We start from the raw sequence: 17,430 nt of genomic DNA, 5'->3' as shown, positions 1-17,430 counted from the left end.
AAAATATAAAGAAAACAAATCAAGGTATGTCCTGTACCATGGACGTCTACATAATTTTATGACTACTATAGAAGGTTTCAGGCTTTTGGAAGCCAAGAAAGAGGACAGCTGAGAAAAAGGAGAAGCTGGGTTAAAGCTACTCTTTCCATTTTTAGCTTACATGCATGCAACATTTAAGTATTTCTTACTACTTCGGCATTGAAGATTTCAAACCTTCCACTTACTAAAGTATTATTCATTATTATTTTATCCAATAGAAGCTCTATACTTGCCTAGCATACTCAAGGGCCAGGATTCCATCTCCAATACCCCAAACACACACCCATTTGGGGAAAAAAAAAAGCAAGAGGAAGGCAGACAGGCAGGCTCTGTGTTAGATTTATCAGAGTCCTACACAAAAGAACTTTACTAATTAATCGGGGACAGGGGTACATGTCTGAAATCCCAGCACTCGGGAGGCCGAGTCAGGGTGATTACTGCCAAGTTTGAAACCAGCCTGAACTACATAGTGAGACCCTGCCTCAAGACAACAAAAACAAAAGGAAACAAAAAAGAATTAAAAGCAGGTGTCAAAAGGGACTTCATAGCTAAGGGAAAAACATCTCACACACAGGACCTGAAGAGAATGAGTTACGGGAACACAAGTGGGAGGTTCAATCTCCCTTATAATACACAGAATACAAGGGGAGAAAAAGCGAACACACTTTTAACTAAAGAGCTGACAATTTTATTTTTATATTTCACAATACAAATGAAACTGTAATTCCTGCATTTTTGTTTATCTCACTTCTCCCTTCAAAACTAGTCTGACAGGAAGAAGGAGCAAGTCTTCCTTATGCTGTTAGAAAACACCCACAGTCACAGTATCATGATCTCCTGGTGATGTAGAACAAATAATACAAAACTGACATAAAGAGGCCACCCCTCTGGCTTTATCTGTCTGGCCGAGTCATTCCTGGCCGAGTGGGCACCATCATGGGGCGAGCAGGTGGGCGCATCATTGGAGGCCCAGGCATCATTGGCATGTGGCCTCCCATGGGTGGCCTCATTCCAGGAGCTGCAGGACAAACAAAGAAAAAACGATAAAAGGAGTGAGAAAATGTTGCTAATGAGACCATGATGGGAATTCAAATAAAACAAAAGTACTCCCCCTGCAAAATGCTGGAAAAAAGACATATGTGACAGAAGAAATGCAATAAATTCATCACATTTGTAAATTACTCAGACATTCTCAAACAAAAAATGAAAAGCCAACACAAGAACCACGTGGGAGTCATGATCTAATGATAGTAAATGGGAAACTATAAATAGACTGCTTTTGAGAAATCACCAGGGACACTGGTTCCCTAAACTGACCTTTTTTCTCCCTTAAGAAAATTCACAACTGAGTCCCGTGTCATTCAGTCAGCTCTTTTAACCAGTTATGTCCACCACATAACCAGGAGCTACTATATGAATGTACACAGGTGCAGAGGACAGTCTTACCACTAAGCGTTTGTTCGGAGTTGGTTAGGTGAGCAGCAGGCCCATGCTGAGAACCTGTCAGTAACCATGCTTAGCTCAAGTCAAGAAAGATAATAGGCAATCATGTGATTTATAACAATTAGCACACACAGAATTTTATTTTTCTAATGCATTTTAGAAACTATTCATGAGGGCCGGGGATTTAGCTCAGTGGTTCTGCCGGCTGCCTCGAAAGCGCAAGGACCCAAGTTCGATCCCCAGTACCAAAAAAAGAGAAACTATTGATGAATTTTTAAAAAATGTCCCATCAATAAACCAACCTAAATACATGAGCCATTGAGGGAAGGCAAGCAGAAGGGTAGGAGAACAACACAGACAACTTCAAATGGAACTGATAATGTTCTACTTCCTCAGCGGGGTAGTGGATTCATGGATATTCATTACATTATACTTCATAATTTCCATGTCACATAAATCCCTTATAAATACTAAATTTTGCCTAATTATTTTTAACAAAATAGTTTTGATTAAAGGTTTGTAGTAAATGGTTCAAGAGAAAACTATATTCAAAGGTGAATACAGCCTTATCTCAAAAAAAAGAAATACAAGTATATGTAAAGACACAAAATCCAACAAGTATAGAATTTTTAAAAGATCAATTTCAACAGGAACACAGATTACTACTAAACTTCTAAATTCCACATAAAAGTCTGTTCCTAACATACAACAAATTCAAGCATTTCTTACAGGAAACTGATGTAAACCAAAAACTGGGGACCTGAAAACTTGTTTTCTTCAGTCTCCACAGTAGATGTAACTTTAATGAACAGCCACCATTAGGATTTCATATAGAATTCTAGGTTCCTTTACCTTTTTGTTATGGGAATACTCAAACATCCACAAGGATAGTAAAAGGAGTGTAATGAACATCCATGTGCCCATCACTCAGCTTCAGTATTTATCTACCCCTGGCCAACACTGGTGATCTACCCCACTCATTCCTATGTCCACCCAGCCCCCAATGGCCCTCAACTTTTTTTTTTAAACAGAAATCCCACAATCTTATCATTATATCCTGCCCTTGGAAAAGAAAAAAAAAAAAGCCTGCATTCTTAATTATCAACCACAGGCTAAAGCTGAGCTCTGGAAGCATTCTTTACTTTTTTCTTTCTTTTGTTAGACAGGTCTTTCTCCGTTGCCCATCCTGGGCTCAAGCAATCCTCCTGCCTCAGCTGCTTGAACTGCTGGGACAGGAGGCATGTGCCACCATACTTAGCTGGAAGCTTTCTTTAGACAGTCATGCATTTACCAGTTCACCACATCCCTGACCTTGAATTTGTGGCCCTGGCCTAAGAATGCTAAAGCCATCTAAATCACTTTGATTGCATTTTGCGTTCACAAGGAAGTAAGTCAGGAACTCTATACTCTTCCCTACTCAGAGCAGGCACACTGAATAATCAGCTACAAAGCTTCTCTAATACCTTTGCACTTTGTTTTTCCAGCTGAGTTGTAGGCATTAGTCATAAATGTTCCCAAACGGGGTTATATCCCATCATATTTATTACTCTAACTGTATAGTATAATTTAACTATTCCGCAAACCAATAAAATATGAGTGTGAAAAGAAAATTGTTTCTGTGAAAACTAACTGGATATACTTAAGACTCAGGCAAATCACCTCCCAAAACAGCTCACAAATTTGGTAGGCAAAATGATAATAAAAGATTGAAATTAGATTGCATCACTAGGTCTCTAACCACTTCAAAGAAAATGAAAATAAAGTTGGTAGAGAAAGAATTATGGTTATGGTTTTTTGGCTTCTGCAAGAAATACACAGTGTTCCAATCAGTAGACTCATTCTCAAAGCAAAGGTCCTGCCCAAATATCAGAAAGATTTGCAAATTCATGTATGTTATATTTACATTTAAAAATAGGGCTGGGGATACACCACACAGTGGCAGAGCACTTGCCTAAGGTGGGCAAGGCCCTGGGTATCATCCCAGCGCTGCAAAAAAGAAAAATGTAACAGGGGTCGGGGATTTAGCTCAGTGGTTCCGGTGCCTGCCTAGAAAGTGCAAGGTCCCAAGTTTGATTCCTGGTACCAAAGAAAAGAAATGAAAAACGTAACACAATGTTTGAGGCTGAGGGTGTAGTTCAGAGGCACAGCACATGTGGGTCAGTATACATAAGGCTGTGGGTTCAATCCCCAGCACCAAAATATGTAGTAATAATTAAAAAAGTGAAGATAAAATACTTCCTGAATAAAAAATCAGCTAGTACCAGGTGTGGTGGCACACGCCTATAAACTCAGTTACTCAGGAGGCTAAGGCATGAGAATCACAAGTTCAAGGCCAGGCAGAACAACTTAGCAAGATCCTGCCTCAAAGTTTAAAAAAATTTTTAAAATTAAAGATCTGGGGATGAGTTCAATTATACAGCACTTGCCTAGGATGAATAAGGTGCTGGGTTCCATCCTCAGTATCACACACACACACACACACACACACACACACACAAAGGCCTAAGATGTTATTATTTTACTACTGGGCCTCGTGAGCTAGGAAGACTAAACCTGTTAGAGGAGGTAGCTCTGCTCTGAATCAAAACTGTGAAAACTTACCTACCCTCAACCCTCCAAAACAGAACATACTCATTTTTCCTTCTCCTCGCAAATGGCTAAAAAATCAGGATGTGGCAAGGAAAGAGAAGATAAAGGGAAAACAGACAGAGACAGCCTTCTCGCACTTTTAGTAGCCTGGGGTGGTTGGATACCATCTAATTATACTGATAAAACAAAATAGATTTTTCTTTTTTTTTCTTAAATAGTTTTCTTTACTACTTAAGACTGACCAGATTTAATTTGTTGCAATACTTTTAATAACACATTTAGACTGCTAATTCAGAATTCCACTTAACTGGAGAACTGGAACACAGTGGGGCACACATAAAAGGAAAGACTTTCCAACTCACCAGGTCCCACTGGCATCATCCCGGGTGGAGGGGGGCCCATCATTGGCATCATAGGAGGGCCTCCCATGTGGGGTGCTGGCATCATGCCAGGGCGAGGAGGACCCGCTAAAACAGAACAGAGCTGAGGGTTAGACTATGCTGATATGAAGCTGGCACTTTCTCTTCTTAAAGAAACAGGGTCTCACAAACTGGTCCAAATTCTGAAACAACTGACCTCTCATGCTTCTTTTTGTAGTAGTAGATCCATAAAAATCACATGCCATAAAACTTTACAGTTACTTTATGACTAAGATGCACGAACAAGCCTGCCTAGATGCAACTGTAAAATAAAGTTAGGTTCCCTAGGTTTCAAAACAAAATTCTGCCCCTGGCGGTGTAGCTCATTGGTATAGCATGTGCTCACCATGCACAAGGCCTTGGGTTCAATAACCACCCCCACAAAAAAATTCTAAGGAAATTATAATTTTTATATTTTCTAAAGAGTTCTCAACAAAAAGCTGAACTTAAAACTACAAGTACCTAATTTCAGATTTTTTTAAAGATCAAAAGCTGGATGTAAGATTCTTTGGATACACAAGGGCTATTTCCAGAGATATTCCTGATGATATTATTTACAATAGCAAAATTTGGGCCAGGCGTGGTGACGAACGCCTGTAATCCCAGCACTCAGCAGGTTGAGGCAGGAGGATTGCCACAAGTCTGAGGCCAGCCTGGGCTACACAGCGAGTTCAAGGGCAGCCTGAACTACATAGTGAGACCCTGTCTCCAAAAACAAAACAAAGCAGGAAAAATTTGGAACAACTTAAATATCCAATAAGAAAATGGTCATATAGAACGTAACAGAAATTACTACTGTGCTATTAAAAATAATGGAGGCCTACTTCGCAAGTGCAAGGTCCTGAGTTCAATCTCCGGTACCAAAAAAACAAACAAACAAAAATAATGGAGGCCTGGGAGTATAGATCTGCGGTAAATCAGGTCCTTAGCATGCACAAGGCCCTGGGTTTGATCCCTAGTATTGAAAAAAACAAAAACAAAAACAAAAATACTCTCCCCCCACAAACAAAACAGGAACCAGTCAAGGGGGAGGAGGAGACAGTGATCTGGGAGATGCTGTGGGCCAGGGCCTATCAGGTGCCAGGACGGCCAAAGGTCCAGGAAGGGTCTGACAGCCCGTTAGTGATCCCACTGCAGTGGTGTCAACTATCACAAACAGCCTACTGCTCCATACTTACATCTACAGAGACTTTCAACACTTAGTTTAGGTCTCTGAGTCCAAGCTCAAGCTGAACCTTCCCAGGAGCCAAATGACTTATGACCTAGTACACCATTTCCTCCTGTCTGCTACACAGGAAAAACAAACCTTCCCATAGGGCAGAGGCCTTTGTGCCACTCCAAATCTCATCTCTCACAAGATACGTATATTCTTATTAGGTGAGTTAGAAATAGGGTGAAAGGCTGGGAATTTAGCTCAGTGGTTCTGCTGCCTGCCTCGAAAGCGCAAGGTCCCAAGTTCTATCCCCAGTACCAAAAAAAAAAAAAAGCATGAATGATATTTTAAAGGGCCGGGGATTTAGCTCAGTGGTTCCGCCACCTGCCACCCAAGCGCAAGGATCCAAGTTTGATCCCTGGTACCAAAAGCAAAAAAAAAAACAGAAACAAAACGAAAGAAATAGGGTGAAAGACTGAAGACTTCTATCAACTATTACAGCCCTCATAACAGCAAATAATTTAATGTGCTATTCATATACCAACTCATCTAACCACAGGTCCACTCTGAGATCTCCATCTGAATCTATCTCAGATTCACACCTGTGATGTCACAAATACAACACATTTTTAACAAAGCCATCAAAAGTTAACCCCTGCCAGGTGTAACAGCACATGCCTGTTACTCTGGCTACTTGAGAGGCTAAAGCAGAAGTATCTCAAGTTTGAGGCCAGCCTAGGCAATACTGTGAGACCTTAACTCAAAATAAAATAAAAAGAGCTGGGATGTAGCTCAGTGATCTCATATAAACATGAGGCCCTGGGTTCAAATTCCAGCCCCGACACATACAAAATTTAACTGTAAAGCTACTTTAGAAATTATACCACTAAAGTTGTTTCCTTCACTATTTACATACTCATTCAACAAGCAAAGGATAGCCTGCTGTGCAGCGGTCGCTTCAAGATGAAACACGAAACTTACGGAGACTGGGTGGAGGTGGGATCATTGCCCCTGCTGGAGGAGGAGCCGAGAACGGAGTAGGAGGGATCTTTCCTTGTTGAAATGCAGCCGCTTTAGAATGAGGGTAAGGGGAGAAAACAACAATAAATAAGAATTCAACAACCCATTTTTAAATCTTAACAGTTCAAATAACTTCACTTCAGTAAATAATCTAAAGTCACTACATGACGGCTTTATACTTTTGGGTGTTTTTGGTACTGGGGATCAAACTCAGGACCTTGTGCTTGCAAGGCAGGCACAGTGCCACTGAGCTAAATCCTCAGCCCTTCGGGCTTTATAGTTTTAAAATCTTAGGTACTCACTTGCTAAAAGTGTGACTAATTAAAAAAAAAAAAAGAAAGCCCTGGGGATTTAGCTCAGTGGTTCTGGCAACTGTTTTGCAAGCGAACAGTCCTGAGTTCAATTCCCAGTACCAAAAAAAGAAAGTAAAATTGTGACTAATGTATTTATTGCTTTAGGTTTTTAAAGCGTTCTAAAAATTTATTCATTTAATAGGTGCTTTTAAATTATTTTAATTAAACATTTAATTAAACATTTTGTACTTTAGGCCTGGGATTTAGCTCAGTGGTTCCAGCGCCTGCTTTGCAAGCGCAAGGTCCCGAGTTCGATCCCTGGTACCAAAAATAAAAAACAAACAAAAAAATTACTCATTGTTGGGGAGAAAGGAATGCTTCTCCATTGTTGGTGGGAGTGCAGACTGGTGCAACCACTGTGGAAATCAGTATGGAGATTCCTCAAAAACCTAGGACTAGAGGTCCCATTTGACCCAGCTATTTCTCTGCTGGGTACCTTCCCAAAAAAATTAAAATAATGCCACAACAATATATGCATACTCATGTTTACAGCGGCACAGTTTGTAATAGCTAAAGCTTGGAAACAGCCCAAGTGCCCATCAACTGGAGACTGGATAAAGAAGATGTGGGTTTTTTATAAAATGGAGTGCTACTCAGCCATAAAGAATGAGAAACTAGAGACATTTATAGCTAAATGGATGCACATTGAGGCCACACTCTTAAGTGAAATAAATAGGACACACATGTGCAAATACCGAATAGTTTCTCTGGTGTGAGAAACTGAAAGTGTAAGTAAGGATCAAAATGTAGAATTGATAATGTGACATAGGAAGAAAACGTCTGAAGGGGTAGGGAAAGAGGGAGGGGTAGGGAAAAGGAAAGAAGGAAATGGAATATGAGAAAAAGAAAAAATGGAAACAAAGTCTTTGTAGATAGGGAGGGGTGGAGGGGTTGGAGGGCAGGGATATGGGGAAAAAATAAGAACTAAGATACACCATGTAAACGTACAAGTTCCCTACCTAAAATGTACCAATAAACTTAATGAAAAATAAATAAAATGTACCAAGAAAAAAATCTTTTTTGGTACTGGGGATCAAACTCAGGACCTTGCACTTGCAAGGCAGGCAGTGAAACCACTGAGCTAAATCCCCGCCCCCCTCCAAGGAAAAATTTTTTTTAAAAAGTACTCATTGCGAATTATTTTGCTGCATATAAAAAATACTCAAACAGAGCCAGGGATTTAGCTCCATGGCACCCACACCTGCCTTCCAAGCACAAGGTCCTGAGTTCCATCCCCGGTACCAAAAACAAAAACAAAAGCAAAACTGAAATAAACTGTTAATCCTTTAATGCCAGGAAATTTTTGACATCTTTTCAAGGATAAACAAGCAAAAACACAAAGCGAGGCACAGTGGGGTGCACCTGTAGTTACAGCCACATGGGAGGCAAGATCACCTGTCTCAAAAAAAAAAAAAAAAAGAGGATGGGGAGATTACATCATAATTTATTTTTTCAAGTGAAATGGGACATCTCTGAGACTTGCTCCATAAAAATGCTGGTGGCAGAAAGGGAATAAATGAAGAAAATAAAAGTATTTCAGGGGAAATTTTTCTCTCCATCTCAAAGCCTACAGTTGTTTTTTTCCTTATAGTGCTAGGGATTGAATTCAGGGAGTGTTGAGCTGCATCCTCGGCCCTTTAAAAAATGTATTTTCAGACTAGGTCTCAGTTGCTCAGGCTGGGCTCCAACAGCCTCCCAAGTAGTTGAGATAACAGACCTGTGCCACCACACCTGGCTCTTTGGAGACATTTTGGCAGTGGTCACAAGTAGGGCCTGGTCACTAGTGGGCTGATACCAGGGATGCTGATAAAAACATTTATGATGCACAGGGAAGCCCACCCCAAGTAATTACGCAGCCCTAAACATCAGTAATGCTCAGGTGGAGAATCTTGGTACAAACGAAAAAGGACTCTCGCCGCTGGGGGATGGGAAACTGAGGGTGAGGTAGGATGTCCATTCATTAAATGCCTTTCCACTTCATTTAAGTTTTCATAATAGTTTTTTTTCTTTTAAAATCATCTTATTAAGTCTACATCAGCCTACCAGCTTTGAGTACAATGGATTTTTAGGAAAAGTCAGGCCCTAAAATGCCAATATAATCTGAAGTAAAAATGCCACTTGTCAGTGCCTTGGACCCAACTAGCCAGAGCAGAGTGTAGCATGTGCAACAGGGTTCCAGAATACATCTTGTCTATTTGGTTACATCAGTTGTTTTCTTTTTGACTAGTTCTGTCAGAGCTACAAATAAGAAATCCAAGTGAAGTTCCTCAAACCCATTTCTACCTTTTCCTATTACAGGTGAACAATTCCAAAAACTGAGGATCATTATTTATGTGTGCTACAAATCTAGTTCACATTAACAGAAAAATATCAGGCAACTCCATTCTCCCCTGCCCCACCTCCTGATCTAACCAACACCTGATTGCTGATTCCTTTATCCTCAATAATTAATACTAATATATTTCTATATTCCTGGGAAACCAGTGACCTTCCACTTTTTTCATTCAATGTGGGCAAATACCCCTATTTATCATTCAGCATGAGTCGCTTCTGGGGAAAACAACACAGACAAGGACACAAAAGAATAGAACTATTCTCTCACATGAGAACAAGAAACTGAAACATACTTGTTTTGTCAATCAGGCTCTGAGCCTGCTCTTCCATCCATTTCTGATAGTAGTCTTTCACATTCTCTTTATGTTTCCTACCACTGCAGTGTGTCTTTCTCACAGATGGCTGTAAAAGAAAAGAACTGTATGAGATACAGACTTTATCTTTACATAGGTAGGCCTGGCCAGCTTTGTCTAAATGCTAAACATAATCCTGCAACACATAATGGTAATCTGTTTTATAGACAAGGAGTCAGCAGCTATATAAAAAAGAAAAAAAAATACATAGTTGATAAGCAGTAAACCAGGGGCTAGAAGCCAGATCTCATTCAGATGTTCCTCACGTTATCTAACTACCTCAGTCATGGTACATGACTGCTTCTTCTGCAGTAAACACAACTAATGTTAGCATAACCAGGCAAGGTGCCGTACACCTGTCATCCCAGCACTAGGGAGGCTGAGGCAGGAGGATCGCCACAAGTTTGAGGCCAGCCTGGACTACATAGTGAGCTCAAGGCTGGCCTAGAATAACCCTGTCTCAAAAGAAAAAAAAGAAACAATTAACACTGGAGATTGTCTTTTCTAGTCTATATTTCAAAATTTTGCTCATCTGCCAAACCTTTGCTTATATTAATCCAATGATGCCTTAAGCACTCACCTGTCCAATTATTTAAATATAAGATGATCAAAAATTGCATTTTTTGGTTAATTTTTGTAACAGGAAATAAAAAAACAATTTTATCAAATTTATTCAATAATCTTCTGTGTATAATATGTCTTAAAACATTCTTTATATAATGTAACATTTACAATCTGGACAGTGGTATCTAGTCTCTCTTTCCAAATTCTTTTTGCATTACTGTCTTTCTCTGAACACACTTTACACTGTTGTGCTGGCCTTTTTTTTTTTCCCTGTGGGTGGGTATAATTTCAATAAAACGTCTACCCACTAAATAAAAGAGTGAACGTGTCAATGATGGACATCCTGGTTGGTGTTTGGCTATCTTGTATTTTTCAATTATTTGGTCTATGAGACCAAATCTAAATTGTAAATGACTGAATCTCCTTGTTTTGAATAAATAACAAATGAGTTCCACACTGTTTGGTCCAGAAGGTGCATAAATACTTTATAATGTTTTTTTCTCACTTTTTGATTACAGTATGGCTTGTTAAATGTTGGTCAACTCTGTCAATGCCACCCATAGAATTATTATAATCACTGACCACTATTGGAATTTTTTTAGTTTTGTTTCTTCTTTCAAGTTCTATCATTTATGTATTATGAATAGTTGACAAATAAGATTTTCTTTGTCTTTCCATTTCATAACACAGACTTTTCATCTCTGATATACTAACATTTCTCCCTTTTTCAGATCTCCTGGCATTTCCTTCCTATTCAGTCTCAGTGTCCCAAATATGTCCATTTCATATTGTAAAAGAATATCACTGAGTTCTGAAGTATAAAAATTTATCTAATGTATTTACAAGTTTTATAAATGATAGCATAAAATTATAGGTTATTTTTCACAAATAAAATAAAGATGAATTAGTAAAAGAAAATAACCAGAACTTATTTTTTTTTTTGGTACCAGGGATCGAACTCAGGACCTTGTGCTTGCAAGGCAGGCGGTGGCACCACTGAGCTAAATCTCCCAGCCCGAAATTTTTTTTTAATATATCATTTTAGAATGACAATATTACAAGAGTTCCCAACACGTTTCACAAAGGAATTTTATTATAAAGAGATACTTTTCAATTCTCCAAATGCTGGTATTAGCAAGACTTGTGGGTGTATGAAAATGTCCAAAAATAATTGAAAGGCACAGCCTACTCACCAATTTTTTTTATTTTTTATTTTTTTTGAGACAGGGTCTTCCTATGCAGTTCAGACTGACCTTGAACTCACTATGTAGCCCAGGCTGGCCTCAAACTTGCAGCATTCCTCCTGCCTCAGCCTCTGCCTCCAGTGCTGGGATTGCAGGCACGAGCCACCAGGCCTGGTCTTCATCAACAATTTTAAGAAAAAAAAAAAAAATTTTTTTTTTTTTAAATTTGAGACAGAGTCCCACTATGCAGTTCAGGCTGGCCTTGAACCCACTATGGAGCCCAAGCTGGCCTCAAACTCACAGTGATCCTCCTGCCTCAGCCTGAGTGCTGGGATTACAGGTGTGCACCACTACACCCGCCAATTTTAAGAAAATTATGACTAGAGGTTTTACCTAGATGGAATTAGGAACAACAAAAGATTGGTGACCTATACAAGCAAGGTCCGACTGACTAGCACATACCAATTATTAGATGGGTCTCCTCCAGGACAATCAATAAAAATGTTCAGAACTATTATCTCTTCATGAAAAACCACCTTACACGGTCCCCAAATTTGTTACTGCTGAACTACTACATCTGACTATGTGTTAGGAAGGTTTTGTTTTGTCATATAGGCAATTAAGCCCAGGACCTCATACATGCTACACAAGCACTGAATAACTGAGCTGCATCCTAGCCCCAGAAAGAAGTTTAAATGAAGTGTAATAGAGACATTATTGACTAGGTTCTTCCTGCTACTATTCAAGATGATTAAGTTTTTTGATTTAATCAGTTCCTATAGAAACAGTAAATTATAGAACTGCAGTTCTCAAGGTATGGTTTCACAGACACCGAAGGGTCTCTGAGACCTCTTTAGGGGCTGTGCAACTAGTGTTTTCATAACAATGCTAACTCTAATGTATCAACAATGACAATGTCAGACTCTTGGTACTTTGGAATCAATCAAGGCAGTGATGCCCTAACATATTACTGATCACTGTATGTTTCAATGTCATACATTCTCCTTTATGAGCAATACAATATTAAATTTACTAGATCTCAACCCTTGAGTCTATGTTCTTTTAATATTTTGGTACAAAAAAATGAAAAGATGGACAAAGCACTTCTGCATTCTAAATATGATGCTATTCAAAGAAAAGCAGGCATGTAATTTTTTTTTTTTTTTTTTTTTTGGTGCTGGGAATCAAACTTGGGTCCTTCTGCTTGTGCAGCAGGAGGTGAAACCACTGAGCCAAATCCCCGGCCTCCAGGCATGTAATTTTCTAGTTGCTACCACTATAAGCTGTATCTCTGATGGCACATCACTGTTATCTGAATGACTGAGAAACAAACTGGATATGGAGACTTCTCAGAAATGAATGAAGTGAGCCTGTTCCTTTGAGGAAAGCAATTGTTAGTATTTATTGCCAGTGATAAAATTCAGGCTTTCAAACAAAAATTTGAATTTTAGAAAACCTTATTTTACCATCAAGTTTGACAGCTTCTTAACTAGATTTTGACTTTAACAAATGTGAGCTTTAAATAGTACATAATAAAATGTGTCTGGACTAAAAGACCTGCATAACACAGGGAACCAATATTTGCTAAATCAATAATGCCTATTACAAAATGCATAGTTAGATTCATTAAAGTTACAAGACTGACCAAAGATTTTCATTTTTTTTCTTTTGGCCAATGAATTTCTCTCTCTCTCTCTTTTTTTTTTGGTACTGGGTATCGAACTCAGGTCCTTGCGCTTGCGCAGCAGGCAGCGAAACCACTGAGCTAAATCCCCGGCCCCAGCCTCAGCTATCTTTAAATAAGACATTCCAGGGGTTCACAAGGATGCTAAAACAATGCCCTTCACAATGCCTGTGGCAGCCTCATCTTCTATTCCTGTTCCTGGTCCTAGGGTAGAATCCACAGAGGCTGCACCCTGCCAGCAGCTGGCTGTGTTATACGTTATTTCCTTGGTTTTGACAGTCACCCCTCTCCTTGGGTCCTGCCTTTCCCAGGAGCAGCCTGGGGTCAGGTTTATATACTAGATTTATCCACCCTCCCTAGTTAAAAACTGTTTTTGTTTTTCATTTTCTCTGTACGTGTACTTCCTGATTTATTTACCTGTTTCCCCTTTTCCCTTTTTAAATTAAAGAGTATGGCTTGACTAATTTTGTAATTTAGCTTTTTGTTTATTTTTTTTTTTGAGAAAGGCTCTTGCTATGCAATCCAGGCTGCTCTTGAAATCACTATGTCACCCAGGATGGCCTCAAACTGGGCCCAATCCTCCTGCCTCAGGCTCCTTAGGGCTGGAATTACAGACATACGCCACCATGCCCCCTACTTTTGTAATTTAAAAAAAAAATACTGAAAAACTTTGCGGAAAAATTTGTAGTTTTCTTCCTTTGTGAATTTGAGTTTTATGGAGAGTGTTAATTTGAAGCAATAAAGTAGAAATAATGTGAAAAGAAAAACAAAACTTCAGCAGGCTGAGAAATGTGTACCTAATTTTTTTTAAAAATCTAATTATTATACACAAGGCTTTTTTAAACTACCAAAAGACACTCGGGAGGCTGAGGGGAGCTAAAGACCTGCCTGGACTACACAGAATGACCCTATCTCAACAAAATAAAATAAAATAAAAAAGTAAAACGATAGCCACTTACGGAATCATGGGTGAGGTACGTATCGCAGTAGTCACAATAAAACCTGAAAAGAGGTACAGGGGAAAGATAAGATCCCAACCAGTTAACAGATTCCCATCCACGGAAGTGCTGTTCACTGAAGGCCGAAACACAAAAAGTTGACCTACTCAAACGATTAGAAGGCGTCACGCAAAACGTTCTGCCAAAACCCAGGCTTTTTTTGGTGCCCTCAATATGTGCAGCCGACCTCCACACTCCAAAAGGGCCGTCCAGACCTCCCGACCGTCAACCTGCCCGCTCCCCAGATCCCCGCTTTTCCCTCCAGGCATCACTAACTAGAGCCGCTTTACGCCAGCCCTCGGGTCACCACAATTGCCCGCCACCTCCCCCAGGTCTCAGGGCCCGACTCACTTGGGCATGTTGCTCTGCAGTCGGTTGACCGCTCCGTCTCGCGCCGGCCGGAAATGACGCAAACAGCAAGCGCCGACGCTACAGAAGCTGTGAAAGAAGCTCAAAGACTTCACAAGGCCTCGCCGTCGGATCGAGGAGAGGGGCGGAGCTTCGCTTTCTCTCCAGGGAATGGCGGGAAGAGAGTACGAGTCCCTACGAGGTTCAAACCCGCGCTCTCTTCATGTTGATGCTTGACACTTCCGGAAACGAGATAGTCCCTGCTGATCTGCCCCGCGCTGCTATAAATGCTAAGGGGGTTAAAAAAAATCATTGAACAAAACAGACAAAAATTATTGTCCTCAGACTTGACTAGAAGTAGGATAAAACAAATAAAATCAAGCCGGACGTGGCGGTACAGGGCAGTAATCCCAGCATTCTGGGAGGCTGAGGCTGAGGCCAGGCTAATCCCCAGCCTGGGAAATTGCGACTTTGTGAGATCCTGTCTCAAAAATAAAAAGGTTTAAAAAAAATTTTTTTTGAAGCGTCTGAAGATGCACCTCAGGGTTCAACCCTAACGACAAAACAAACAAAAAAGATAAAATCAATAGCTTGGCTGGAATAAAGTACTGATGAAAGGTTGAAGAGGAGGGGCTTCAACTTTAAAGAAGAGAAAGGAAGCCTGACAAGAAAACAATTGAGAAATGATACCTTTCTTTCTTTCTTTTTTTTTTTTTTTGGTGCTAGGGATTGAACTTGGGTCCTTGCACTCAGCGAGGCAGGCGGCGGAACCACTGAGCTACATCCCCGGCAATGGTACCTTTCTTAATGTAGTAAAGCCAAACACAAGCCACTTTACAGATTTTTTTTTTGAGTATTGTTAACACTAGGAGGTAGTAAAATCCCTAGTTTGAAGACCTGTTTTCTCTGCTTCCTCGAGATACTACTTTGGCATGGGCTGGGAATTTAGCTAAGTGGTTCCACCGCCTGCCTTGCAAACTCAAGGGCCCGAGTTCAATCCCAGTACCGAAAAAAAAAAAAGAGCGAGAGATACTGCTTTGGCAAGCTATTTAACTCAGCTTCTGTTCACTCATCTGAAAAACACAGGTAGTAATTCTAATTTGTGAGGTTTAAAGAAGAATAAATATGAACATGCTCGTAGAGTGTTTAGAGTAATACTATACATTTAAGCCCAAGAAATTGATAGAAGTTGTCTTCCCCCCACAGAGCCTGTTCTAGCAACCTTCCAGCCTGGTCTATCAAAGTTCAGGATGGCTTGTTTTCCTCTCAGGGAAATAAGGGTTGGAAACTGAGGAAGATTTTTTTTATTCTTCTGCCCCACATACTCTGGTGTTGGAGTTGCACCAAAATGATAATAGTAATAATAATAATAATAATGATAGCTACTTTATTTTATTGTTCACTATGTCCTCAGTGCTTTAAGTGCATTAATTCATTTAATCCACTCAACAACCCTTTTTATTCACATTTCAGATGAGGAAACAATTTTATTTTATATTTTTCTTCATAGACATGGTTTATTATAGCAAAAGGAGACAGAGTAATATCACTCAAAGAAAGAAGTACATCAGCAGGTGTAGGACAAGCTTCCAGTTGCTTTCTACCACTGGAGCAGAGAAAACCCTAAATATTCCTAGCAGCAATGAGAAACAGAACTTTAGTAAAATTGACTACCACAAAGATTATAGTTCTGGACCAAAGGCAACAATGAAGTTATCAAGCTCTTAGCACCCTAGTATAATGGTAAATCTTAACATTATTAATGATGGAACAACACCTATTATGTCTCCTGCTAGGGTGCCAACATTAAAAATATATCATCAACTATGATATATTCTTGCCAAAAATGCTTGGCTTGGATCTCATCAAGCTTACAGGATAGGCTGGAGCAGTGATGGCGAATCTTTCAGAGACTCAGTGCCCAAACTGCAACCCAAAACCCACTTATCTATTGCAGAGTGCCAACACTGCAATTAAACCTGAACGCTGAGGTTTTAGTTTTGAAAAAATAACTCATGCATTAGCATCTTTTGTCTTAAAAGAAAAACAATAGGTTTTTTTGCCATAGGTTCACCACCACTGGGCTAGAGGATCAACTAAAGGAAAGTAAAAGGCAGAAAATTCAGAAGGATAACTAGCCTCTTTGCTTTACTGAGTCAAAAGATGTACCATCGCCTGCCTTGCAAGCAAAAGAGCCTGAGTTCGATCCCTGGTACAAAAAAAAAAAAAAAAGAAAGAAAGGAAGGAAGGAAGGAAGAAAAAAAAGATGTTAAGATGTTGTAAATTTAAAATATTTTTAAAAGCATAAAAACTACATGTGATGTTTGGTCCAGAGTTAGATCCTACTTTGTACAAAACAGCTTTAAAGCCCATTTTGGAGAAAATGCCTGGGCCTTACAGTTTTATTTCAAGAAACCCACATTTGTCGGAGTATCCAAGTTGATTCTCACCAGAGGGGTGGATTCACCAATTATGTCTTTATTTTTCCCTGATTTCCCTCTGTGTTTTCCTGACCTGTTTTGCCTTCTTATCCATTCCCTCCTCTTTTCCCTGGTCTTTACAGAGTGTCTCTGGAGGGCTGATGCCAGAGGCCACAGGGCTTAGGTTTCTGTGCTCTTGGCTTCTGAGATGCTGGCCTCCATCAATGGGAGGCATTTTCTGGAGACTGGAGGAATCCAGGGAAAAACAAGACTATCCCATACTCCCTCCACACCCTCAAGACAAAGTGACAAAAAAAAAAAAAAAAAAAAAAAGACAAAGTTACCAGCCTTGCCACACTCCTCAATAGCAGGCTGTCCCTTCTGGCCTAACTGGGTCCAACTGGGAGATGGTCCAAACCCAGTCACCACCACCACCCTGGGTCTGCTCACCCAGAGTCCTCCAGAATGAAGACAAGGGCAGCTTCCTGCTATTGCTAATCTCTGGGCTGCTTCACTATTCTCTGCTTGG

At 39.9% G+C, this 17,430-nt stretch overlaps 1 protein-coding gene across 1 annotated transcript; it reads right to left on the bottom strand.

Annotated features, from left to right (window-relative positions):
• Positions 1-704: 704 nt before the first annotated feature.
• Snrpc (small nuclear ribonucleoprotein polypeptide C) lies at positions 705-14,689 on the bottom strand. The gene is made up of 6 exons (XM_004846734.4): positions 14,485-14,689; positions 14,095-14,137; positions 9,644-9,752; positions 6,625-6,714; positions 4,434-4,538; positions 705-1,057 (listed from the first exon to the last, which is right to left on the bottom strand). The coding sequence occupies exons 1-6, from the start codon at positions 14,490-14,492 to the stop codon at positions 933-935; spliced, it is 480 nt and encodes a 159-aa protein (XP_004846791.1). The 5' UTR covers positions 14,493-14,689; the 3' UTR covers positions 705-932.
• Positions 14,690-17,430: the final 2,741 nt, after the last annotated feature.

Source organism: Heterocephalus glaber, unplaced genomic scaffold (assembly GCF_053883595.1).
Source record: "Heterocephalus glaber isolate CG9 unplaced genomic scaffold, H.glaber_assembly_v1.0 deba00001141, whole genome shotgun sequence".
Classification (NCBI taxonomy): Eukaryota; Metazoa; Chordata; class Mammalia; order Rodentia; family Bathyergidae; genus Heterocephalus; species Heterocephalus glaber.
The sequence above is the reverse complement of the archived record's forward strand: the minus strand, read 5'-3'. Positions and strand labels throughout refer to the sequence as shown.

Excerpts from the sequence above, each read along its gene's own strand:
- Snrpc (XM_004846734.4), bottom strand. Across the intron at positions 6,715-9,643 it reads GAGCCTGATTGACAAAACAA|CGGCTGCATTTCAACAAGGA; the intron begins GTATGTTTCAGT and ends CTCATTCTAAAG. Across the intron at positions 1,058-4,433 it reads GATGATGCCAGTGGGACCTG|CTCCTGGAATGAGGCCACCC; the intron begins GTGAGTTGGAAA and ends TTTGTCCTGCAG.